Here is a 27,667-nt window from a genome sequence, read left to right on the forward strand (position 1 = left end):
GTGTAGGGCTTGCTGCCCTGTGTTGTTTCAGGTTCAACTGTAATTTTATTTTTTCCCTTACAGTGAGTTAATTTTTGTGATATCATCAATCAAAACAGGCATTTTTTTCTCCGCTGATTTGTGATACTATTCTAAAGGTTTTGTTTGCTTGTTTGAATCACTATGGCTTTGTACATTTTAGACATTTAAACTGCAGGGATCCTTAGAAGTGGGTTCCTTTTTACATTTAGCACCAACTTTGTCTATTTTGGATTTAACTGATCATTATTTTCCTATTTATGATCCTTTCTCTTAGGCACTGAGAAAAGTTCCTCTTACAGCCTTGTGCTGAAAGTCATCAGATGATGTTTATTTAATGTGATAAATCTGCCTAGAGGTAGAAGTCTGAACTTGTTGGTGACCTCTAGTCCCCTCCTTTTTTTTTTTTTTTTAACTTAAAACTCTGGTTTAATTTTCATGTCTGTAACAAGGAAGTGAGTCAACATTTATGGAGAGCCCATTATGTTCCGCTCATTGTATGACGTGTTTGTGTCATCTTGCAAACATATAGAGGAGTTTAGAGAATAATAAAGCATGTACCATGCACCTTCCCATTACTTTATTTAATCTGAACTGTCACTTTATGAGGTAGCTGTTTTAGTGTCCATTTTTACAAATGGATTATAGAATTGTTAAGTAACTTGCCACGTAGTGAACATTGGAGCCAGTATTCAAATCCCCCGTCTGCTTGACTCCAAAGCCCATACACTTCCATATAAAAATGGACAAAGTTAAATTGGGAGATGGTGTTGTTTCTTTATTAGCCTTCAGTATGTCACACCAAATCCCTCATCATCTTCATTTTCTGTGAGTGTCTAATGGGCGGCATGAGAGACTTAGTGTTTTTCTTTATTCTTTTTCATTTTTTTCCCCTGAAAAACCTCATTATTTTAAGTGCTCTCATATGTTGTGACAGCAGGTTCCTTTGTCAGCCATCCTGTTCAGAATAAATAACCTGGGCTATGCCAGCATGATTTATTACTGCTACTTCCTTACTTTATGTTTTGAGTAATTTTATTATAAAAGGATATAAAGTGTTGTAGACATATGCAAATGCGTGAGCGGCTAGAGCAATTCCCCTGGCTGTTTTGGCCAACTGCCTGTGGACAGTGCTCCATTGGATGGCGGAGAAGAGAGAAAGGAGAGTAAATACAGTTTCTCACACAAGATCTGTACAGAATCATATCCCCTTTTCTCCTCTAACGAGCCCCACAGAGAACTGCCAAGACATTTCAAATCATCAGAGAATTTATACATACGCTTTATTTCTGGTCTTTGAGCAACTCCATCATTGGGATGAGGGCAGAAAGAACTTGTTGAGCAAGTCCCCTCGCTGAACAGGTGGTGCAGACTATAAATCTCTGTCTTGGGAACTTTGGAAATGGATTTTACATCTAAATGTGTAAGATCATTTGATCTTTAAACTGCCTATAAGCATAGGGGACGCTGGATGTTTCTTCTTTTTTAAATCAGATGATATCTTACAAATATCTTATCTATTTAATCATGAGAACGTGTCATTATGTGAGGGAAATTTGAAAAAATAGAGGCAGGAAGCATAAAATCACCCACAATCTATAATATTTTGAGGTATTTCGTGCTTATCTTTTCTTAAATCTTATGCATTTGAAATAAAAAAAACTTAGAGCTAGTCTCCCAGATAATGTCTTAGCACCTCTTCTGGATCCAACGCTACGTGATTTACAGTGATGATGCTCACAGATTTCAGAATGTGCATATTTGTCTCATTGTGTGTGTTCACTTAATCAGATATAGATACCCTTCCAATGTGGACTGCTTATTGTGTTTACTCTGAATTATTAATTCTTATAATCAAGTATGGAAAAATAGTTTTTCATTCTTCACAATTTACTTGGTTTCTCAATTGTAAGAAGTAATGACCCTTTGTTCTGTGAGTACTTTTTAGATTTTTGAGGATGTATTTTTCTCTATAAATCTCTAGAAATTAATGATAGTTTTTTTTTTTAAAGATTTTATTTATTTATTTGACAGAGATAGAGACAGCCAGTGAGAGAGGGAACACAAGCAGGGGGAGTGGGAGAGGAAGAAGCAGCCTCATAGTGGAGGAGCCTGACGTGGGGCTCGATCCCATAATGCCGGGATCACGCCCTGAGCCGAAGGCAGACGCTTAACCGCTGTGCCACCCAGGCGCCCCAGTTTTTTTTTTTTTTAAGTGTTTGATGCCTTGGCAAATCACCGAAGTTTTTGGATTGCCTTTCTCTCTCTCTATATATAGATCAGTTATTTTTGGCTTCCCTGGTAGCACAGTTCATTAAGTAGTTGTATTCTATTATGTAATTTAGGTAGCTAGACAGACATTTTCAGTCTTATTTTTGCAACCATGTAAATATGACCAAACTGTAGATAGAGGTCTCGACTATGCACCCATTTTTCCTGATGTTTTTGAACTAGGTGCCCAGCATTGTTCAAAATTCTTGGGTCCCATAGATGAGTAAGACATAATCCCTGTTTTCAGGGGTCTCACTTACATGAAATTATTAGGACTTTATGTATGGAATTTGATTGATATTTTTGATTATAGTAGTTTACTATTTTATTTAAATTTTATTCACTTATTTTCAAATATAATACAAAAGTTACAAAAATTTGGCAATGAAAAGTTTCTTTTCCAAACCTTTCTCCTATCCACCTATTATTGTCCCCTCCTTAGGAGGATATATTCACAGAAATGAAATATAAATATTTTAAAGTTAGATAATTAAATATTTTGAATTTAGTTTTGAAAGGAAGTTCAATTTTGAAAAGGGTACTTTCACTTATTTTATAAGTACTATGTACACTATTTAATCTTTTAAATATTTTTTATCCAGCATTATCACAATTTTACTAATTACAAAGAGAGTCTCAATTAAATAAGTTGCTCACGATCTCATAAATACCAGGTAACAGCTAAGAAATAGGACCTAGGTCTGTCTAAATTCTCCTGAGCCCATTTTCCTTTCACCAGATGTTTATAAAAAATTAATGCTTTGGAATTTCAGTTGAGTTACTTTAAAAGTTTGTTAATTGATTTTCCCTCAGAAAATGGTTAGGAAATAGATCTTTAGCCCAAACTGATAATGATAAGCTTGAGTAACTAGTGAAAGAAATTTGGGAAAAGATATATGAAAAAAGATTACAATTTTTAAATGTTACACTCAAGTATTTAGTTGCTCATGTTAATATAAAAGAAGAATTAAAAATCATTTTGTCTTGAATTTACTTTCCATTGTGGATATCTGTCTATTTTTCTGTCTATCAATCATCTATCTAACTCTAAACTTAGAAAAAAATTAAGCTTGCATTCTCTGAGCAAATACCATCTGGTATTGAAGGAACATCTTTGGTGTCAGGGGAAAACTAATTTGGCATTGAAAAGTTGCCACATATATAATCCAGATTGATTATGTAACATTTGTGGACTAACTCTAATACGGAAAGTACTTCAGCATTCATTGACAACCAGCTTATTGACTTAACAGTTTCATGAATGTTCTTATTCCTAAGTATTCTAAGTGTTTGTGAGTGGCTGTTTCTCAGCTAGATTTTAGGAGCCATAGTTTCTAAAACACTGATCTGTTTGCTGTGAGTGAAATGCCAAAAAATGTAGTCCATTTATAGATGTATACAAGTTAAAATAAATGGCATTAAATAGGAAATTAGGTGGTTGCCAATGAAAATGTTCATATTCCCCCCTGTATATGTCCAGATATTTACATAGATCTTGTGGCAGAAAGGTTCATGGCCCTTTTTAGGAACTAAAAGAGAGCCAGAGTGACTGAAGTATAGATTGGGGGGTTTCTGAATAGATGGGGGTAGCTGGGAGGAATAGCTTTAAAGCACCAATGGCAGGAGTAAATGCCCTGAGAAAGTGTTTGGCCTCTGGTCTGTCTTATTATTTCATTTTACGTTTACAGTAAAGAGTAGAAATCTTTCACTATGTAATCTGTTTTCTTTGCCCTTTCTTTCCATTTTTGTAGTTCTGATATTATAAATGTTTGGTGGCTTCGGTTAATTTTAATCTTTTCATAATATCCCCAGCCGCCTCTTTCTTTTGGTGTTGGTTCCCTTTAGATATTGGTTCCTATAAATATTTGGTGGCTTAGTTTAATTGTAATCTTTTCATAATATCCTCATCCTCCCCTTTCTTTCGAATTGGTTCCCTAACAATAACATAGTCCGTGATATAGCTGGGCTGGATTGTTGGGGAGCACAGTTCTTTTCTCTTGAGTGAGTTAGATTTCCCAGGGCAGAATCTTCCAGACTTCATGCTAGAGAGCATACGCGTGGCTGCTAGTGTGCTGGGGACCATGTTGGGAAAAAAACTAGAGTCTTAACATTCATTATATAAGATTTCATTTGAGATGTTCAGTGTATTGCCCCTGTTGTCACTCTGCCTGGTCTCGCCTCGTTGAATCATTCTGTTTTACCTTCTCCAGAGAAGATGCTTGTGAAGCTTCTGCTGAGGCTGGGGAGAGGTGTGGAGTGAGTCAGGGAATCTGGGTCCTATTGTAAAGACACTTTCAACTTGTTTTTAGTCTTCATGTTTACTCTCTATTTCTAGAGATACCTGGTTCTGCCAATTCTTGAGCCTTCTGGGATTGTTAATTGGCCTCTTTTCTGTCTTCACTGCATTAGGATTCAGCTTTTCAAGACCACATCTGTCTGCTTGCGATTCGATACATTTTACTAGCCTCGACTCTTAACCCATTCTAACAAACAAGGAAACCCTGTCATTGGGGGAGTTTTGGGGAGAGAAAGAAACTAAATGCATGTATTTATAGCTCTACTTTTGATTAGTCTAATTGTTTGAGCACAGTAGCTCTAATTTATTACTTATATTCTATAGGCTTTCTCTCTCTCTCATCATTATCTATCCTCTCTAACATGTAAATATGCATAACTTCAGACTAATATCTTTGACTCTAAATCCAGCGCTGTAGACAGGGTTCATTCATTTTGGTCTCCTCTCTGTTTATTTGTAACTTCTTTTTCTAAGAGTGAAAAACCTGACTCTCATTATCTACAGTTTATTTAGTTATTGTTCAACTCCTGTCTACATGCATGATAGTTTCAGAGTTGCTAACCTGTGCAGTGTGCAAACAAATTTACCAAATAGAGTATGGTGTTTAAGTGTAGTTCTTTTTTGTCTTTAGCATTGGAAGTGTCTACTTAAAATATCCTTTTCCATTGCTACTTAGAGCAGCAACTTTTTCTGAATTAGTGAGATTTATTATCCATTTTCCAAACAGATTTGGATTCATTTATCACATTCTGCATTTCGTTAGGATTCCCCTGCCCTTGTGGTTGATTATTTAAAAATTTGTATACATTGGGGTTCCTGGGTGGCTCAGTTGGTTAGGCGTCTCTGCCTTCGGCTCAGGTCGTGATCCCAGGTCCTGGGATCGAACCCTGCATCGGGCTCCCGGCTCAGCAGGCTCCCTGCTCAGGGGGGTCTGCTTCTCTCTCTCCTTCTTTGCTTTCTCTGTCTTTTAAGTAAATAAATAAAATCTTAAAAAAATTTTGTATATTAAGAAGCTGTGGTCCATATATACAATGGAATATTACTCAGCTATCAGAAAGAACGAATTCTCAACATTTGCTGCAACATGGACGGCACTGGAGGAGATAATGCTAAGTGAAATAAGTCAAGCAGAGAAAGACAATTATCATATGATTTCTCTCATCTATGGAACATAAGAACTAGGATGATCGGTAGGGGAAGAAAGGGATAAAGAAAAGGGGGGTAATCAGAAGGGGGAATGAAACATGAGAGACTATGGACTATGAGAAACAAACTGAAGACTTCAGAGGGGAGGGGGTGGGGGAATGGGATAGACTGGTGATGGGTAGTAAGGAGGGCACGTATTGCATGGTGCACTGGGTGTTATACGCAACTAATGAAGCATCAAACTTTACATCGGAATCTGGGGATGTACTGTATGGTGATTAACATAATATAATAAAAAAAAAGAAATAAAATGTGTTAAGACCTGAAAAAAAATTTTTTTTGTATATATTAAGGTTTACTCTTTGTGATGTATAGTTCTGGGGGTTTTTACAAATACATATTGTCATGTATACAGCAATACAAAACATTTACAACATCCCCCAAATTCCTGTGTTTGATCTCTATGTAGTCGATTCCTCCTTGATCTTAAGGGGAAAACTTTTAGGTTTTCATCATTAAGTATGGTGTTAATTGTAGCTTTTTATATTCATCAAATTGAGGAAATATTCTCAATTCATAGTGTGTTGAGAATTTTTATTATGAATGGTTGTTGGATTTTGTCAAATATGATATATGATTTTTTCTTCCTTAACTTGATGTGATGGATTAGACTAACTGACTTTTGAGTATTGAACGGGCATATCTGGGATAAGTCCAACCTGGTCATGGTTTATAATTGTTTAATGCATTGTTGGATTCAACTTGCTAATATGTTGTTGAATATATTTGCACTTGTGTTCATGAAAGATATTGGTCTGTAATTTTCATTTCTTTTAATGTCTTTTTTTTTTTTTTTGGTATTACGGTGTTGCTGTTCTAAGAGACTGAGTTGGAACGTGTTCTCTTAGCCTCCTTTTCTGAAAGAGATTATAGAGGATTGGTATAATTTCCCATTTAAATGTTTGGTAGCGTTCACAAATGGAACCATCTGGACCTTGGTGATTCCTGTTTTGCAAGATTGTTAACTATTGATTCAATTACTTTAATAGATGTTAGACCTAATCAAATTATCTATTTCTCTTTGTGTGAGCTACCATGGAGAGTATCTTTCAAGGAAATGGTTCTTTTCATCAAAGTTATTAAATTTCCGATCATAGAATTTCATATTTATTATCTTTTTTAATGTTGTGGGATCAGTAGTGATGGACCATCTTTCATTTCTGGTGTTAGTAATTTGTGTCTTCTCTCTTTTTCTTGACTGGCCTAACTTCAGCCAGGTTTTTCATTATATTGGTCCTTACAAAAAAGCAGCTTTTGGTTTTGTTGATTTTGACTTTTTTTTTTAAAGATTTTTTTTTTTTTAATTTATTCGACAGAGATAGAGACAGCCAGTGAGAGAGGGAACACAAGCAGGGGGAGCGGGATAGGAAGAAGCAGTCTCATAGCGGAGGAGCCTGATGTGGGGCTCGATCCCAGAGCACCGGGATCACGCCCTGAGCCGAAGGCAGACGCTTAACTGCTGTGCCACCCAGGCGCCCCTGATTTTGACTCTTGATTTTCTATTTTAAGTTTCATTGATTTATGCTCTTATTTTTATTATTTCTTTTCTTCATTTTACTTTAGATTTAACTCACTCTCCTCTTTCTAGTTTCCTAATATGAAATCTTAGTTTATGGATTTTAGATCTTTCCTTTGCATCCAGAGTTGAAAGTTTTGTCTAAGTACTAAGTCAGCAGCATCTCATAAATTTTGATAGATTGTTTTTCATTTTCATTTAGTTCAAAATACTTCAGTATTTTCTTGAGACTTTGTTTTTGATACAGGTATTATTTAGAAGTATGTTCAATCTCCAGGTATTTTTGGATTTTCTACTACAGTTTTGTTACTGGTTTCTAGTTTAATTTCGTTGTGAACTCAGAGGGTACTTTGTATGATTTGTATTCGTTTAAGTGTGTTAAGCATATTAGGGCCCAGAATGTGGTCTGTCATGGTAAGTGTTCCTATGAACTTGAGAGTAATGTGTATTCTGGTGCTATTGGATGATGTATTAGAGAATGTCAATTAGATGCATTTTATTGATGCTGCTACTCATTCAGCTATGTCCTTCCTGATTTTCTGCCTGTGGGGTCTGTCAGTTACTGATCAAAGTGTGAAGTATTTAACTCTAAGAGTGGATTTGTCTGTTTCTTGTGGCAGGTCTTCCAATTTTTGTCTCATATTTTGTCACTCTGTTGTTATGTACGCACATACACATTAAAGATTATTATGTGTTCTTGGAGAATTCACCCCTTTGTCATTATGGAATGCCCCTCTTTGTCCCTGATAATTTCCTTGTTCTGAAGTTGACTTTGTCTGAAATTAATGTAGATACTTCAGCTTTCTTTTTATTAGCATTAGTATGGTGTATCTTTCTCTGCTCCTTTCCTTTTAATCTGTCAGTTATCTTTACATATAAAGTGGGTTTTTTGTGGACAANATTTCTTTCTTCTAGTAGACATAACTTTAACTGGTTACCATCTTGCCATAGAAATGAGTAACTGCATTAGTATTTTTTTTTGTTTAAAGATTTTATTTATTTGACAGAGAGAGATAGCCAGTGAGAGGAGGGAACACAAGCAGGGGGAGTGGGAGAGGAAGAAGCAGGCTCATAGCGGAAGAGCCTGATGTGGGCCTCGATCCCAGAACACCAGGATCACGCCCTGAGCCGAAGGCAGACTCTTAATGACTGTGCCACCCAGGTGCCCCGACAGTGTCTACCTTTTAATTGGTGTATGTAGATTGCTCACATTTAAGTGAGTATTGGTATAATCGGATTAATAGTTACTGTATTCTATTCCATTGCATTCATTGCCTGTGTTTTTTTATTTCTCCTTCTTCTTCCTCCTTTTTTCTCCCCCCTCTTTCTCACCTCTCCTCCTCCTCCTTCTTCTTCTTCTTCTTCTGTCTTCCACTATTTCTCTTCCTTCTCTTATTTAAGGTCAACTTTTTATATGATTTGATTCCATACTTTCTCCTCTCTAAGCATATTTTTTAGTGGTTGCTGAAGAGTTTTCAGTGTACATTTACAACTAATCTATTCTCAGTTAACGCTATACCGCCTCAGGGGTAGTACAAGTACTTTATAACAGAGTATTCCCCATTCTTTCCTCCTGTACCTTCAAAATTGCTATGATTCATTTCACTTATCCATATGCTATAATTACCAAACACAATGTTACCATTATTACTGTAAGCAAAATTATCTGTTAGATCAATTAAGAAAAATAAAATATGATTTTATTTTACCCTCATTCATTCCTTCTCTAATCCTCTTCATATTTTTTTGTAGATGTGTGTTTTCAACCTTCTCCCTCTTAACATTCCTTGCAAGGCAGGTATATTGATGACAAATTCCCTTAATTTTTGCTTGTCTGAGAAAGTATTTATTTTGCCCTTACTTTTGAAGAATAATTTCACTAGATACAGAATTTTACTTTGGTACTTTTTTTCTTTCAACATTGACTATTTCACCCCACTTTCTTCTTGCTTGCATGGTTCCTGAAAAGAAGTCTGATATAATTCTTATATTTGTTTCTCTGTAGGTAAGGTATTTGTTTTCCTTCTGACTTCTTTCAAAATATACTTTTTTTTCAGTTTGAATAGTATTTGCATAGGTGTACATTTTTTAAAAGATTTATTTATTTATTTGAGAGAGAGAGAGAGAGAAAGTGGGGTGAAGGGCAGAAGGAGAGGAAGAGGGGAAGCAGACTCCCTGCTGGGCAGGGAGCCCTACGCTGACCTCCATCTCATGACCCTGAGATCACAACCTGAGCTGAAACCAAGAGTTAGATGCTTAACTGACTGTGCCACCCAGGCGCCCCTAGGTGTACATTTTTAACATATTAATCCTGCTTGGTATTCCTTGTGCTTACTGGATCTGTGGTTTTGGCCTCTGTCATTAATTTTGGAAAATTTTTCGTTATTATCACTTCAAATATTTCTTGTGTTTCTTTGTTTCTTCTACTGGTGTTCCCATTACATGTATGTTATACCTTTTGGTAATTGTCCCACAGTTCTTAGACATCGTGTTTCATCTTTTCCTCTTTCCCTCTTTACCTTTCAATTTTGAATGTTTTTATTGACATATCTTCAAGCTCACTGAGACTGTTCCCAACTGAGTGACGTGTATTGATGAGTCCATTGAAGGTGAAAGTCTTCATTTCTGTTACAGTGTTACTGATTTTTAGCATTTTCTTTTTGTTCTTTCTTAAACTTTCCATCTCTCTGCTCACACAACCCATCTGTTTTTGTATGTTGTGCACTTTTTCCATTAACGCCCTTAACATATTATAGTTATTCTTCCCCATTGGATAAGTCTAAAATCTTTGCCATATCTGAGTCTGGTTTTGATTCTGCTTTGTCTCTTCAGCCTGTGTTTTTTCTTGCCTTTAAAAATGCTTTGTATTCTTTGTTGAAAGCTAGACAAGGTTTATTGTGTAAAAGAAATGTAAGTAGACAGCCCTTTAGTGTTAGGTTTTATATTTTCTTGGCTAGGAGTTAGGCTCTATTTATTGTTTGGTGTAGCTCTAGTATCAGAAGCTAAAATTTCTTTTATTGTCCTTATATTTTTAACCAATATTTCCAATTTTGGTAAAATATACAGAAATAAAATGTACCATCTTAACCACTATTAAGTGCACAGTTCAGTGATGTTAAATACATTTATAATATACTACCATCACAAGTATCCATTTCAAGAATATTTTTTCATGTTGTAAAACTGTAGCTGTAGACCCATTAAGCAAGAACTCCTCATTTTCCCCTTTCTCATCAGCATCTGGCAACCAGCATTCTACTTTCTGTCTCTATGATTCCAAGTATTCTAAGTACCTCATGTAATAGAATAATACAATATTTTTTTTTGTGATTGGTTTATTTCATGTAGCATAATGTCTTCAAGGTTCATCCATGTTATAATATGTGTCAGAATTTCCTAAGTTTCTAAGTTTACATAACACTCCTGTGTGTGTGTGTGTGTGTGTGTGTGTATGTATATATACATATGGCTTATCCATTTATGCATTGATAGACCTTTGGGGTGTGTGTCCACATTGTAGCTATTGTGAATAATGTTAATATGAACATGGGTGTACAAATATCTCTTTGAGACCCTGCTATCATTTCTTTCTAGTATATACCCAGAAGTGGAATTGCTGGATCATATAATAATTTTTAATTTTTTAAGGAAACACCATACTGTTTTCCACAGTGACTATACTACTTTGCATTCCCACCAACAATGCACAAGGGTTCCAGTTTCTCCATATCCTTACCAACACCTGCTATCTTGTTTTTTTGGTAGTAGATATCCTAATGGTTGTGAGGTGATATCTCACAGTAGTTTAGATTTGCATTTTTCTGATGATCAGTGAGATCAAGCACCTTTTCATGTGCTTATTGGCCATTTGTAAATCTTCTTGGGAGAAATGTCTGTTCAAGTCTTTTGTGTCTATTTTTGAACTGGGTTCCTTTTTTTTGTGTGTTAAGTTTTAGTAGTTCTCTGTATATTTTGGATATTAGTTACTTATGATTAGATATAATTTTTAAACATTTTCTTCCATTGTGTGGGTTGCATTTTTACTCTGTTGCACAAAATTTAAAAATTTTTGTGAAATTCAGTTTGTCTGTTTTTTCTTTTGTTGCCTGTGCCTTTGGTGTCATATCCAATAAATCACTGACAAATCCAGTGTTGTACAGCTTTTCCTCTTATGTTATCATCTAAGAATTTTACAGTTTTAGATATTACATTTAGGTCTTTGATTTTGATTTAATTCTTGTATAAGTTAGGTAAGGGACCAACTTCATTCTTTGCATGTGATATCCAGTTTTCCCAGTCCTGTTTGTTGAAAAGACTGTCCTTTCCCTGTGGCATAGTCTTGGCACCCTTGTCAAAAACCATTTGGCTTTTTTATGAGGGTTTATTTCTGGGCTCTCTGTACTATTTCATTGGTCTGTGTCTGCCTTCATGCCAGTACCACACTGATTATCTATAGCTGTGTAGTAAGTTTTGAAATCAGTATATGTAAGTCATCCAGCTTTGTTCTTTTTTTTTTTTTCCCCAAGATTATCTTGGCTATTTAGGGTGCCTTCTGATTCCTTATGAATTTAGGATGGGTTTTTGTATTTCTGCCAAGAGCATTGGGATTTTGATAGGGATTGCATTCAATCTGTACATTGCTTTGGGTAGTATTTGGGTATTGGTCTGTAGTTTGCATCCCTCTAGTGAATTTTTTATATCAGTTATTGTACTTTCATCTCCAGAAATCCTTTTCCATTTTTTTTAGGTTTTCTATCTCTTTATTGATATTCCCATTTTGCTCACACATTTTCTTGACTTTTCCCACATCTTCCTTTAATTCTTTGAGATTCTTTAAGATGGTTGTTTTAAAGTCTTTGTTTTGTGGCTCTCCTGTCAGGTCTTTTCCAAACAGTTTCTATTTGTCCTTTTTTCCTCTGAATGGGTAATACTTTCCTTTTTTCTGTATGCCTTAGGATTTTTTTTTTTTGATTGAAAATTGGACATTTGAATCTAATGTGGTAACTCTGGAAATCAGATTTTTTCCCATTATTGGTTTTCTTGTTTTCTGTTATTGTTTTTGTTTACTTTGTGTGTGTATATATATATACACACATATACATATATATGTATTTGACTGTAGGCTGTCTTTGTGCTGAGGATTATCCTGTAGTATAAATTTAAGGTCTTTTCAGTTATTTGCTAAGCCTGGGCCTTCCTCTGGGCATTTACAGTGACTTTACTTTCTCTCATACATGCACTTGCTTTTGAATGTTTCAGTCTTTAATGTCTGGCTCCCAAAGGGATAAAAATTGAAAAACGGAGGGGTGGGGGATGTACTGGCCATTTAAATATCCTGGAAATCACCTTAGCCAGAAGAGAAAGGGCTTCAACAGTGTGAGGAGTTGCAACAATAGCCACCCACTTTTTTGTCTGCACTTCTGAGCAGAGAAGCAATAGTCCGTGATCTGAGCACAGATCACTGATATTCGGATGACAGAGTCCTTTTTACCAATCCTGACCCCTGCAAGCTGTGTGCAGGTTGCTCCAGGAGCAGGTGCACAGCAATGTGCAATGGGTCTGGCAGGTGGGGAATGGGTAGCTGATACTATGGTAAGAGCCCAAGTTGACCAAAATTAACGGCAATGTATAGTTCAAGTCTTTTCCCAAAGTTGAAAGCCTTCATTAGACTCCAAATTTCCAAAATAGTTACATCGAACAGATTTTTGCCATTTTTGTCTACATGGGGAGGCAGATTTCTATTGCTTTTTACTCCATCATCCCCCAGAATCTTCTCTGTTGTCTTTATTTATATTTTCCTTCCTTCCTTTCCCTTGTGTTTCCCTAGAGACTTTCAATTAAATAGTGTCTAAAGTTTGTAGTTCTTTTAGTTGTAATCTCATCATTATTCAGGAACTCTATTGATTTGATGGTAATGTGTTGTTATATGAGAAGCATTCAGTAGTCTGTCTTTTGGTGAGCCCATTGGGTATTTCTCTTTCCCCATGTTGAAGGCTAGAGGGGGTGTAGTTTATTTGTTTGTTTGTTTGTTTTCTCCCACCTCAAAGGCTAGAAGAGGTAATTATCTTCTTCAGGCTTGTTTGGTTTTGGTAGAACCCCCATTATTTAAGCTTTAGTAAAATATTTTCCCTTGAGTTTAGGATTGTTGAGGAGAGTAGGGAGCTCTGGGAATATTTCATAGTGGTTACTTTCCCCATCTCTTGCTGGATGTAGGAGGAGATTTTTCTTTGATTTTTCACAGTGAGCAACTGGTAGGGCTCCTGGAGATAAAATTTATGGAAATGTGGTCGCACAACTAAGACTGGGACCCCTTGGAATTTTAAAGTCTCAACCCAGGGGCGCCTGGGTGGCAAAGCGGTTAAGCACCTGCCTTCGGCTCAGGGCGTGATCCCGGCGTTATGGGATCGAGCCCCACATCAGGCTCCTCCGCTAGGAGCCTGCTTTCCTCTCCCACTCCCCCTGCTTGTGTTCCNCTGGCTTTCTTTATTCCTTCAAAAAAAAAAAAAAAAAAAAAAAAAATAAAGTCTCAACCCAGTCCACATTGAATCTCTAGCAATTGGTCAGTTATAGTTAAAAGTATTTCTACAGATGGTAGCTTCAGGTGTGGGCTTCTGCCACTTATCTAGTACTCTTGGTAAAATGTGATAGTCTGTACCTATTTATCTGTTTCTTTCATTTTCAGGGCAACAGTTTGTCCAGTAACCGAAACTCTTTGATGGTTCTAAGGAGAGTTGTTGATTTTCGGTTTTGTTCAGCTATTTTGCTTGTTGTAAAGATGGAAGTGATGATTTCTAAGCTTTTTATGTATCAGACTGGAAACTGGAAACCCCTCATACACTTCGGAATGCAGGTTTAATGTTGGTGTTCATTGTTAATAATGTTAGTGTATTGTAAAAGAATTATATGATATGATTACTTTTTCATATTACCAGTTCTTAAATTATCTCATCATGAATTTTAATTATGTCCAGACATTTTGAGGTTTGATTTTATTGAAAATATTGGGGGAAAAAGGAGAATAATTTTATACTCTTGATTGTATTTAAAGACAGGATAAATTTTTTTTAACATAGTGTTTTATTAGTTTAGGTGTAAAATACAGTGATTCAGCCATTCCATACATCACCTGGTGCTCATCACAGCAAGCGCCCTCCTTAATCCCCATCACCTGTTTAACCTATTCCCCCATCAACGTCCCCCCTGGTAACCATCAGTTTATTGTCTATAGTTAAGAGCTTTTTTCTTGGTTTGTCTTTCTTTCTCTTTTGCTCATTTGTTTTGTTTCTTAAATTCCACATATGAGTGAAATGTGGTTTTTGTCTTTCTCTGATTGACTTATTTTGCTTATCATTATACTCTCTAGCTCCATTCATGTCATTGCAAATGGCAAGAGTTCATTTTTTTATGCCTGAATAAAATTCCATTGTATATATACCATGTATTCTTTATCCATTCATCTATTGAATGGGCTGCTCCATATTTTGGCTATTGTAGATAATGCTGCTATAAACATTGGGGTGCATGTGTCTCTTTGAATTTAGTGTTTTGTATTCTTTGGGTAAATACCCAGTAGTGTGTCCACTGGATCATAGGGTAGTTCTCTTTTTTAATTTTTTGAGGCACTTCCATCCTGTTTTCCAGAGTGGCTGCACCAGTTTACATTCCCACCAACAGTGTATGAGGCTTCCTTTTTCTCCACATCCTCACCAGCACCTTGTGTTGCTGGTTTTAGCCATTCTGACAGGTGTGAGGTGACAACTCATTGTAGTTTGATTTGCATTTCCCTGAGAGTAAGTTAGGATGAACATCTTTTCATGTGTCTGTTGGCCACCTGACAGGATAAATATTTTAACTGCCTTATTATGATACATATTTTATTTGGGAAGCTTATGCAAATATTTGTATATTTCACATATAGATATTTTACAATGCCCAGAAATACTTCTTGAATTGGTAATTAACATTTTTATATCTGTTAATTTTTCAAGTAACAATTTTGAAATTAGGAACTGAATGGTAGATTAATATCAATTTGTTTATACTGAAAACTTTTGTCACTAATTAAAAAAGCAACACAATGCCTTGCAGAGATCATCCAAGAATTCTATAACAATATTGTTTCCTCATTTAAATATTTATTTCAGTATTTATTTATTTAAATAGTTATTGTTTTTAACATACATATCATTTGGTGAAGGGTTATCTTGCATTGTGCTCCATTTGGAGGAGCTGATATGGTAATCTTTCTTTGTCATCTGTTTGGGACCTATTTTGTTTTGAAATGTTAAGAGATTTTTATCTTATTCTCTCGGAAATACGTTTTCAGGATACACTCCAATGTCACTCTAAGTTTTTTGTGTTTGTTTGTTGGTAGGATATTTGGTGCTAAATACAATATTATTAATCCATTATATGACTATATTTAAATACTAAGTGATGTGGCTTTAGCTCTAGAATAAAACTATCACACTTTTTTGAAGTTTATGCAGAGAACACAGGATATTCCTTTTTGGTGTAATATAGAGATACATAATTACCAATTATATTTATCTATTGGGACACAAAAATGTATAAGGGTATACCTTTTCCTTTATTGCTTATAGCATTATAAATAGGAACACACTGGAAAAGAAAATCAGTTTGATCTAAAAAGAATTTAATGCACAGTGTTAATATAATTTCCTTATGAAAGTCCTAGATTTGGGTGACTAGTTTTAGTTACTAATTCTTAGCCTTTCTTTGGGAAAGTAAAAGCTAATGAACTGATCATTGAGTCATAAGTTTACCTCTCAGGACCAGTCCTAGGTAAAGTGTGGGAAGCCAAATTTCAGAGGAATCCAGTACCCTTGGGTATGATCTTTCTCTGCCTTGTAAATATCCAGTGCTATTTCAGTGAAGCACTGAGTTGATTACAGTTTAAATGCATTTTTCCTCTGTTATCTTATATGAATAATTTACTTTAGCTTATAAATATTTAAAATTTAATATACATAGTTATTTTAGTAGTTATTTTTAGGTAGATTAGTTAGATAACCCCCAATTCTTTTATCTGCTCCTTTAAGCAATAAATAAATTCATTTGTAAGGCTTTTAAAATGCACTTATAAAACTATACATTTTATTTAAAGTATTTACGTCTTCAATTTATATTAAGGAAGAATTTTAAAAAATAGAGAGGAAATTGATTTATCTTCAGTAAAACAAATGTAACTGTGTTTAATATGGTACTTTAAAATAAGTATTTTAAAAGCTTCAATATCAGTATTAATAAAAATGTGCAGAGAACTTGAGGACTAAATCATGGAATCATTAAAAGAGTAGTAAAGATTTAATATCAGTCCTTTATTCAGAACAAGTGATTCAACTTCTCTTTTTTTGTGTCAGCTTAATTTAAATGTATAATTCCAAGTAGCAAAGCGCTAACCTTTTCTATGTAACAAACCTCATTTTTTATTTTTATATGACCACAAATTGTAGATAGAAAATTTTTCTTAGTACAGTGCACTCAGTTGTGCAAACTTATCTTTTTAGGGTCAAAGAAGAACACACACCACAACCGACACAGTAAGTAAATGTATTAAGAGTGCAGTAGGCTTGATTTCTGTACCTTTGCCATATTCTGCTTTCTGCACCTTGGATGGTATTAGCTTACACTAATACTGGATAGGCTGCAGCTAGTGTGTCTTCTGCTTTCTGACTCTCTGGCTTGTAAGAGAGCTGCCTGCAGCTTCTTACTTCATCCACATATTGACTGGATGTAGTTTTTTGCTGCCTGCTTGTGGACTGGTTAAGTGTTCAAACTTAATTTCCCTACATTCTGACTGCCTGGTGATAATTGGAGCTCACATTTCCATTGGCTGTAGCTTTTGTGCCTGTGTATTTTTATTATTATGGATAAGAAAACATTTGACCTACATTGTTATTCATTTGGTTATTCAGTCACATTATTTGCTTATTTAAACAGGTGGTTTCCCTTTAGTGGGATCACTGAACTGGTAAATAACGTTCTTCAGCCCCAGCAAAAACAACAAAATGAAAAGGAGCCCCAGACGTAAGTAAGCTGATCTGTATAGACTAAATATTATCTCTGATAGCATAACATACTGAAGAGTATGTATTAAAATGCTGCCCTTGGAATAGTATTCATCAGAAACAAAAATTGTTAGGTTATGAGTTTGATACTTTTATCTTTAATTATCATGGAAATCTAAAAAGAAAACAGGATAATTTATAAGGTAGTAAAAATGAAGAGAGGTAATTCTCCCCTCAGTTTCAGTATGGATAATGTAAACTGTATTTGTCCAGTAAAACATCTTTCTCCAATTATGCAATATATTCTAAAGTGTGTTTCTTTCAAAAAGAATTCAGAGGACATTAAGAAATATTAACCCCCCAATTCAGTCTTTGGTCAAATAGTTTTGGAAAGGTTTTTTAAAAAAAAGGTCAAGCAGTTTTCTTTATTGTAATACTTCAGAGTGTCTAAAAATTCTCCAAAGGGGTTAGAACATTCAATGACTACTAAACATATTTGACCACTGTTTTCACCGAACATTTCATTAAGTTATCAACATAATTTGGGAAATGCAGCAATTTATTCTCACATTGATCTGAAGCATTAAAACAAGACAATTCTATTTATTTTAGTTGTTAGTAGAACAGGAAACAGTCTTTAAAAAATTGTTCACACATCTCTTTTTAGCCTTGTGCTAGTAATATTATTTATATTTTGAAGGGGAAGTAACTGAGAATGTGAGAAAGATTGTATATATTTAAATTCTGATCTCTCCATGATAACTGTCATCTTACTTCCAAGATGCTCTTACCGCTCAGCCTCTATGCTTTTTTCAAGTGGGAGCTCTGTTTATGGAGAAGATGGTTTGGTTGTAGGGATGGGCAGATTGAAAAGTGACATGAACTCCAGGAGAGGATGAGAAAGACTACTATGGGAGCCCTAAGATGAAATATTCTGAGAAACTTTTCATGTTTGCCTTTAATGCAAACTAGGGGATAAACGTCTTTTTGTCTTGTTGTGGCTGAGGGTAATCTGCTCATTCATTTTATATTACCTTGTATGCATCTTATTTTAAATTTTGTCGGTGTTTTTGTTTCAACCGACCTAAAATTATGTTGTGGTATACTACTTATAAAAGTGCAGAGTAGTCCCCTTCACCCCTACGTGCAGGTATGTTCCCAGGCCCCCAGTGGATGCCTGAAACAGCCGACGGCACATAATCCCTATGTTTACTGTTTTTTCAAACCCATACATATATACCTACAATAAAGTTTAATTTATACATGAGGCACAGTAAGAGATAAACAATGACTAGTGGAACAATGATAATATGCTCTAATAAAAGTTATATTAATGTGGATTCTCTCAAGATATCTTGTACAGTATTCACTCTTCTTGTGATGATGTGAGATGATTAAGTGCTTACATGATGAGATAAAGTGAGGGGAATGATATAGGTCCTGTGACATAGTGTTAGGTTACTATTGACCTTCCGAGGATATGGCAGGAGGATCCTATGTTCCAGACCCCAGTGGGTCATGGGTCACTGAAAGCACAGAGAGTGAAACTGAAGATGAGGCTTGGGGGGTCTACTGTATATGTAACTCTAAAATGGGAACTGTTGCTGTATTTAATCTAGGTGAAGTCAAGACTTGTTTTGTCCTAGCTACTGTTTTATCTTTGGCATCTAACAGAATGCCTGATCTGTAGGAGGAACTCAGCAAGCCTTTCTTCACCACTGATTTTACATGTTTTTTCCTTTGATGGCATAAAAATACTGTGCTACAAGGAATAGAAATGAATTTAGTAAACTCTTTTCTAATAAAAAATTGTGTTAAAATGGCATACCATGTCATTATCTTGCTGATTTTCTCTAAGGCACTGAAATGTCATAAAATAGTAAAATTACTATCAAAATATAATTAGATGCAAATTTGCGTCAGTATTAAATGACTTCAGTTACATATCTTATTTGTAAGTTTCAGAAAGTAATCAAGATTAAGTTATATTATTTAGCAGATTACAATGGGCATTAATAAAATAGATATTTTGTTAGTAACTTTAAAAAGTGATGTCTAATTATTGAAATAAAGTGACATTTGATTGGCATAAACAAAGATCAAGGCAAACTTGAAAAGAAATAGCTTTACTTCAGTAATAAATATAATTCAGTTTGTTTTGATTTTTGGATAGGAAGATGGTAGGAGAAAAGACTAGTACTTTTGGATGTTTTAAAAATTAATTCTTGTTTAATAGGTACTATTTCCATTAAAATATCTTGGGCAGCTCATTCTTGTTGTTAATCTGTGATTTATGCAGTTTTAAAAATTCAGAATTAGGGGTGCCTGGGTGGCTCAGTCGGTTGAGTGTCCAACTCTTTATTTCAGCTCAGGTCTTGATCTTAGGGTCATGAATTCAAGCCCCACATTGGGCTCCACACTGGGCATGGAGCCTACTTTAAAAAAAATTGAGAATTAATAGATTCTGTCAATAGTTAGCTTTTTCATCTTATATTCCTGTTATGGTGCAGATTTTTGGTATATAATTTTCCAGAAGCTTTCCTTTTATCTTTTCTGATCCCAAAACCAGGATACTTGTGAATCTTCTCTTTTAATTCGTCTTTGCGTATTCTAAGACTTCTTTCTGAGTCATCTAATTTTTTTCTCTCTTTGACTACCATTTGAATGGGATAACTTCCTATCTGCTTACTTTCTGTTCATTCATCTATAAAATTATTTCTAAGAACTGAATTCCGGTATTCATTTAATATATAAAAAATAGGACTTAGGTTTCTTCATACTCCATGTAGATATTTTCATAGTAGAATAACTAAGTATTCTATCAGATAGTAGTAAATGTCTAGTATTTCCTGAACAGTAATTTCATTTTAATGAATTTATATAAATCCCATTTTGTGGCTATTCAAAGCTATAATAATGTAAGTTTCTTGAGTCTTTTTTGGAGTTTGTTTATTTCATAGTTCTTTAATATAACAGGAAGATTTACTAATTTTGATATTGGTAATTCATGGGAAACTGTAGGTGTAAGTAGAACAGCGTGTCCAACTTTGATTTTCCGTAAGTTTTAAGGCATAGAAAATCAATTGAGCCATCTGTGTCCGTTGTCAGCTCATTTTAACCTTTGCAGAAATTCCTTAATATACAAATTAAATAATTTTAATTTTGCTTTTTTCCTTCCTTCCTTCCTTCCTTCCTTCCTTCCTTCCTTCCTTCCTTTTTCTTTTTTTATACTTTTTTTGCCTCAACATCAAAATGAGGGAAAGTTTCTCTAAAGGCAATATAATATAGGTTATATGTAAAGTGTAAAACAAGTCCCTGGGTAATTAAGGATGGGTGTACTAGGAAAAAAACTGTTAAATTCTTTGTAATGCTAACTGTTAATTTAACTTTGTATTCCCAATATCTAACATAATATCAAAGGTAAGTTAGAAAGTTTTAAAATACAGATTAATTAAACCAATAATTGGGTTAGTTTGTTTTGAATTTTCATGTAATAACAGTTTTATTCATGTTGGGACATAATAAAAATTACACTTTTGAAATACTAGGAAAATCTAAAATTTTAATCATTAGAATCAAATGGCCACTTAATATAGTAGTCCTCTTTGATTATGAGGTCTTTTCATAGGAAAAAATGCTAAGAGAAAGAGTGTTTTTTAAGCAGAGAGAACATCATTTGTGAAAGTTTTTAAGTAGCAAAGGGTTTGTGGTACAAGATGGAGTATGGCAGGAGATGAGATTCCAGAGGTAGCACTCAGATAGGGCAGTGTTTTTACAGAGAGTGAGTCTGAGTCTCAGTATAAAAGGATCTGAGTCTCGGTAAAAAAGGAATATAATTGGAAACTTTTAAACATGGAATTGACGTGATTTAATTTATGTGTAAAGATCAATCTGGCTGCTCTCTGAGTAGACTGAATGAGAATAGAAATGGGTAGAGCAGTGAGGAGGCTTTTATGAAAAGTCTCTGCTAGAGATGATGATGACTTGGACCAGGTTGATTAGAGTGAAGATGGAGGGGAGTGGATTGGGGATATATTTAGAGATTGAAAGGGCAGGATATTTTTTAGTGTAGTAGACATGGAGGAAGTTAGTAAGGAACAAAAAAAGAGCCAAAGATGACTGCCAGATTTCTGGTCGTAAGAACTAATTTGGTTGTGATGCCATTAACTCTGATCAAGAAGGGGAAAGGAATGGGTTAGGACTAGTAACTAAAATATAAGTTTTAAACTTTTTACGTTTCAGATGTTATAAATTAGCCAACTTTGAAGGAGAGATATGGATTGGCTAGAGTTATAACTTTTGGTGTCAAAGCTAGATGAATAGATAAGATAACTTAGAGAGTGTATGAGGAAGAGCAGATATGAAGGTCCATGATTGAGCCCTGAAGAAGTCTAATGGTGCACAAAGTCTAGGAATCCAGAGATAAAAGGACTATGGTTCCTGCTCTCAAAAATATTTCACATTCAGAAAAAGACATGCTGATGAACAATGAAAAACAATATTGTAGAGATTTTCTGTTTCCTCTTTGACATGTAAAGAGTTTGGAAGTTGTTACTCTCATCCTCGCAGGAAGAAAAGGCTGAACAAGTTGAAAATCAGCCACTCTTCTAAGATTTATCACATAATTGTAATCACAGGACAGATCAATGCCCTGACAACTAGAGGGAGAGGTGAAGAAAGAGAACCACAGCTTACTGGGAAGAGAAACTATTGGAGCTAGGATCTGGTAGGAAAACTTAATTATAATTGATGAACTCAGACTGAAGGCTGAGTGTGTACTGACTTGAGTTAAAAATTTGTGGGACCCCAGCCTTAGGGGATCAACCTTCCCAACTTCCCTGGTTTTGTGAGTTTAAACTCTAGGAATGTCACCAGGTTCTCAATGTGAAGGTCAGTGAAAAATTCTCTCGCACTTCTAGCAGGGGGAGGGTAAAAGAATATATTTTTTTTCAGTAAATTGAAATAAATATTCAAAATGGTTGAAATACTCCCAGAGCTTTTTGTTCTCAAGGGAAACTACTTTACCTCAACATGAGAGAAGGGAAATACCCACCTGCAGTCCCCTCTCGCCTTCCCATCTCACTGAAAGGGGAAAAGAAGCTCGGGGTTGCTGCATCAGAGGAAGAGAATGGAGAGAATGGAAAATGGAGAACTTATTAACTACCTAAGACTGGTCACTTTGGCTCACAGCTCATTCCCCAAACCTGTCACAGGGCTCTTAACTTCAAGGAAGTCTAGAAAGTCTTTCCATGTGATCATGAAGAGAACTGACTCTAATATAATGAGTAGTAGTACATCTACTGCTGTTAGGTTACATTTGATTTTCATTTATTGCAATGAGATGGAAATTTCAGGATGCCAAAAGATAAAGATTTGCTGCTAAAGCAACGACAACTACGATTTTAGTTGCCACTCCTGGTACTGTTGATTCTGTTGAAACTGCTGTAATGACTTGGGATCAAGGTCAAATTTTGTTAGGGTTAATAACATGAAGAAAATTCCAATACAGAAATGCTCCAGAAGGAAGGAAATTTCCTGTGTGTAGTGTTTCCAGGAACATCTATTAAATTTTGTCAGTGAGATTGTAGGGAGATTTTTGCATTTTCTTAGGTGGCAGTGAAAGGCTAACGGACATTACAAATGTGATCATGAAAATACATGAAAGCATATGAGAAACCTTCAGTTGATCATTAGAGTACCAAAGCATAAGAATAAGGTAAACAGGAAACAAAATGATCTTAAACAGAACGAGTAGAGATATCAGAAAATCATTCTTCTCTTCTTGGATGGAAGCTGTCGATTTTGATTAGTCATCTGCCTGATCCAAGAGTCATTGGTTAGCCGTTTCAGTCCGAAGTTCTTTTGCTTCTGGAGGAAATCTTAAGATCCTCCTATTAAGATCCCCTGATGGAGCAGATTTTCAACAGTCCAGGCAAAATTATTTATGTCTTTTTAGGTGCAAAACATGAATCCAGGGATCCACATTTTGAGGCTTTTACTGAAGTGCTAGTTGTTAACAGGGCTTGTTACAGTCTTTTCCTTCAAAACTCTGGGGCATCTTTTCTCTCCTGTCTCTTCCAGAAGACTGAATGTCTAAGTTTCAGGTCATAGAGGGTACCTTAGAAGAATGTTTTGGAGACTGCTTATAACTGTTGATGATAAGAATGAGTGTATCACTTGATTCTTTTGCTGTACTTAACCATGTTAACTTGGAATAGAGCTGAGTCTAGGGTCAGAGGTGAAATTTCTAAACGCACAGGCAGCCTGTTATGAAGTCATAAGGGAGAGCTGGTGGACCTCAAAAAGGGTTGATTTTTCATGTTTTGAAGGCAAATGGCAATGGAAATTGAAAGTTCCTTGAGAGTATTGTTGATTTGATTTTACTTTAAAAATTCCAACTGGGGGGCGCCTGGGTGGCTCGGTTGGTTAAGCGTCCGACTCTTGATTTTGGCTCAGGTCATGATCTCAGGGCTGTGAGACTGAGCCTGCCTCGCGCTCCGCACTGGTCATAGAGCCTGCTTTATTCTCATACTCCCATCCAGGGAAGATTACTTCCCAGCCCAAAGGGTAACCTTATCCTTTTATCTGGCACCACAGATTATTTATATATATAATATGTTTATATTTTATACATACAGAATCATGTAGTATGTATTCTATTGGATCTGTATTATTTTGTTCAACACATTTGTGAGATTCACAAATGATCGCATGTTGTTGTATTTCATTCATTCTTCTGACTTTATGGTGCTCTAGTACCTGAATATACTACAATTTCTTTGTCTGTTTTACTACTGATATGCATTTGGGGTTTTTCCAGTTTTTGGTTATTATGAATAGTGCTTCTATAAATATTCTGATTCCATTTTTTTTTCCTGTTACTCTGGAGGAGAATTTTGTAGTTATTTGTGAAAATGAAGTACTTAAGCTATTTTAAAAATATTTTCAAATAATAAAGCTAATCATTATGTCAGAGTCATTAGTCTAGTTTCCCATTTATTTATTTGGTACTGTTTCTTGAGTATGCCCTACTGTTTGATGTTTTGGTGGCTCTGCATCTGGCCAAGAAAGGGAGAAAAGGCATTCCAGGCAGAGGAACAGCGTATAGGATGATATGATCTGATCTGCACTTTATAACAAACATTAGAGTTATAATAGTCACTTAGGGAGCTTTGTAGAAGTTCAGATGAGAGGTCTGCCAAGGGTCTGGGATGGCCAGCTATGTGGCATATGTTTGTTCTTTTATCAAAAAAGGACACTAATTCTTTCTCTTAGCTGATTAGTGATGCAGTAGCTTTTATACTTCTTTTTTTAAGCTTCCATCCATTAAAGAAATCTATTTTGCACTATAACCTAGTATATATATACTACATACAAATGTTAATATATAATAGAAACAAGATTTGCATGAAATGCTTACTTGCAGTCTTTCCAATGCTCTGATATATTTTATTAAAAAATTAGGAGTCTTGGACAGCTAAATTGATTGGTGCTTAGTGTTGGGTTGCACTCTGCAGTTTGAAAAGCACTCTAAAAAAAAAGTGTGTGACTACATTTAGTGATATCATTCCAAAACTGCATGCCATGAACTTGTAGAAAGCACTACTTCAGATTCGTTCTCTGATGAAAATCAGTGTTAAAATGATATTTATTTTAATGCTTCAGTTTTGTTAATAATCAAGTCCTACATTAAGGTTAGAGTATCACAGATTTGGGCTGTTAAAGAAAAAGCTTTATAAATATCATTTCAATTTAAACCTTAGAATAATAATCATAGTTAAGAAGAGTGAGAATACAGACATATAGTTTCGTATTTGATTAATCTGATACATAATTTTAGTTCCTTCAAAGATAAAAAGGATAGACACTCAGACAATACTAAAACATTGTACTATAGGTAACGTAGAACATGGGGAACAGATGCTACTTCTATAAGGAAAAGAGTCAACCAAGTTCAAGTCCAGACATAAAGAACACATAAAGGAGAGGAGAGAATGGGGAAACTTTGAGCTAGGTTGTCTTCATATGTTATCTCAATTATCACAGTACTCTGATGTCTATGTTAAAATCCCACCTGACAGATGAAGACTAAACTAAGTAACTTTCCAGCAGTCTCATACAGCTAATAGGAAGTGAAATCAGGACTTAGACCATGTTTAAAGAAAAACCTTTATATTTTCCTGCCGTAGATTTCCTTGAAATACTGAATTTTTCTTGCTTATTTAAAATACCTCAACTCAATTTTAAATAAGGTGCAAATAATAACCTAGTATGTGTCACCGGCACAGTGCTGGGTGAAAGATGAATGGTCCTAGACAGATAATATGCATAAGAATAATTACAATGTGATATATTGTTTAGAAGTGTAACCTAAGAGTCAGTGAGTGACTCTGCCAGTTGGTGGGGATCAGACAGGGTTGCTGAAATCTGAACTAGGTCTTGGATGCTGAAAAAGAGTGTACTAAGTTAAAAAAAAAAAAAAAGAAAGAAAGAAAGAAGAAACTAAATTATATTCTAGTGGGTGGAACAGCATCTGCAACGATGTGAAAGAGCATGATATGCTTGGGGAACTGTAGGGGGACATTATTGTTCTAGTGTGAATGTCAGCGTTAGTATTCAGATGTCTTGGTTGCCAGCATGGTAAATAGCATTGTGCCACTAGATCATGAAGTAGTTCAAGGTTTATAGTGATCCACATCAATCTGAGATTAAATGAGTAAGTTAGCACAAATTGCAAAAAATGTAAATAATGCAGAGTTTTCTTTTTTCTTTTATTATTATTTTTTAGATGACGAGCAAATATATTTTACCCAGGAGCAGTGCATAAAACTGTTTTACTTCCTAATGTCTTTTTCAAAGAAGTACTTTATTTTGGTTAAACAGAAAGAACATGAGGGGCGCCTGGGTGGCACAGCGGTTAAGCGTCTGCCTTCAGCTCAGGGCATGATCCTGGCGTTCCGGGATCGAGCCCCACATCAGGCTCCTCCACTATGAGCCTGCTTCTTCCTCTCCCACTCCCCCTGCTTGTGTTCCCTCTCTCGCTGGCTGTCTCTCTGTCTGTCGAATAAATAAAATCTTTAAAAAAAAAAAAAAAAAGAAAGAACATGAAGGTTGGATATCTATAATGGCCTTAAAATGTTTCTACTATTTATCTTTTTTTTCTCCCCAGAATTGAATTTGTTAAATACTTTTCTTTAAGAAACAAATTTCATGGAAGCAATATACTTTCCTCTCGTCACCAGAGAGGGGTATCTACGTATTCAAGATGAATCATTTCCTATTGTCAATAATAAGCTATGAGTGTACTTTTACTTATTTTGAATCTCAGTTTCTAACATCAAGATGATTTCATCTTGTGAACGAAATAGTCATTTCAATTCAAAGGTTCTATATCTGGTGATTATATAAAAAAATTTTTTTTTGTTATTGTTGTTAAGAAGTAGACCTTCTGAATTTCATTGCCTTTTGCATATTTGTCATGGTGGCATCATGAAACACAGAAGCAAAGTTATTTATACTAAAGATACATATTAAAGATAAAGAATTAATATTAGCTAAAGAACGTCATGTAAATGTTAGTATAAAGAGTGTTTCAGCTTGGGTTGTGTGTGTGTGTGTGTGTGTGTGTGTGTGTGCGCGCTACAGTTACAAGTTGTTTTGGAGAAATATTTTTAGCCTACAGAGAGTGAGCCAAATATCTGATTTATTTGAGACAGTTTTATAATATTTCTCAGCTTACTCTTACTGATTTCTGTAACTTGTGATGTGGCAAACTAAGTTGGATATCAGACATTATGGGAAATGATTCTTAGCAAGGAAGTCAGGATATTCTCCCCCAAGCTGTCTCTCCTTCTTCTACTCTATTTCTCTTCCCTTTCTTTTCTCATACGTACTTTATGCCAGGACAATACTTTCAACTTCCTGTTTTTATGCTTTGCATACTTCAGGTTGAATCATTCTTCATTTTCTGCCGATCACAATTTTGCATATCCTTCAAGTCCAGGATGTGCAGGATATTTAAAAACTAAAACTTCTGTGAAGTCATAGAAATCTTCTATGAAGTCTTGCCAACACCATTCACAGTTAGTGGCTCTTTTCTTTGTGCTCCAGTACCATTTTTCTTACATATTTATTTAATATATGTTTCATTTTATCTTGTATCATATAGGTTATATTCAACTCATGTCTATACTTGTTCATATATGTCTATCTTACTGAAGACAGGATTGGTTCATACTCCACTTTATATTTTTGCTCCATCACTTGTGAAACAGTGCACTCATAGTACACATTTGCTTATTCACTATTAATTCAAACATCTGGTAAATG

At 35.1% G+C, this 27,667-nt stretch overlaps 1 protein-coding gene across 33 annotated transcripts in view; it reads left to right on the forward strand.

The window, feature by feature from the left end:
* The window catches only part of RIMS2 (regulating synaptic membrane exocytosis 2), a 611,447-nt gene that overhangs the window by 68,788 nt on the left and 514,992 nt on the right, over positions 1-27,667 (forward strand). For 20 of the 33 annotated variants that reach the window (XM_034668422.1, XM_034668421.1, XM_034668424.1 and 17 more), the window contains exons 2-3: positions 16,838-16,870; positions 17,271-17,357. The exons of the other annotated variants lie outside the window; for them this stretch is intronic. In XM_034668422.1, the coding sequence (XP_034524313.1) occupies positions 16,838-16,870; positions 17,271-17,357 (120 nt within the window). The remainder of the gene's footprint in view (positions 1-16,837; positions 16,871-17,270; positions 17,358-27,667) is intronic. 33 annotated transcript variants of the gene reach the window in all.

Source organism: Ailuropoda melanoleuca, chromosome 9 (genome assembly GCF_002007445.2).
Source record: "Ailuropoda melanoleuca isolate Jingjing chromosome 9, ASM200744v2, whole genome shotgun sequence".
Lineage (NCBI taxonomy): Eukaryota > Metazoa > Chordata > Mammalia > Carnivora > Ursidae > Ailuropoda > Ailuropoda melanoleuca.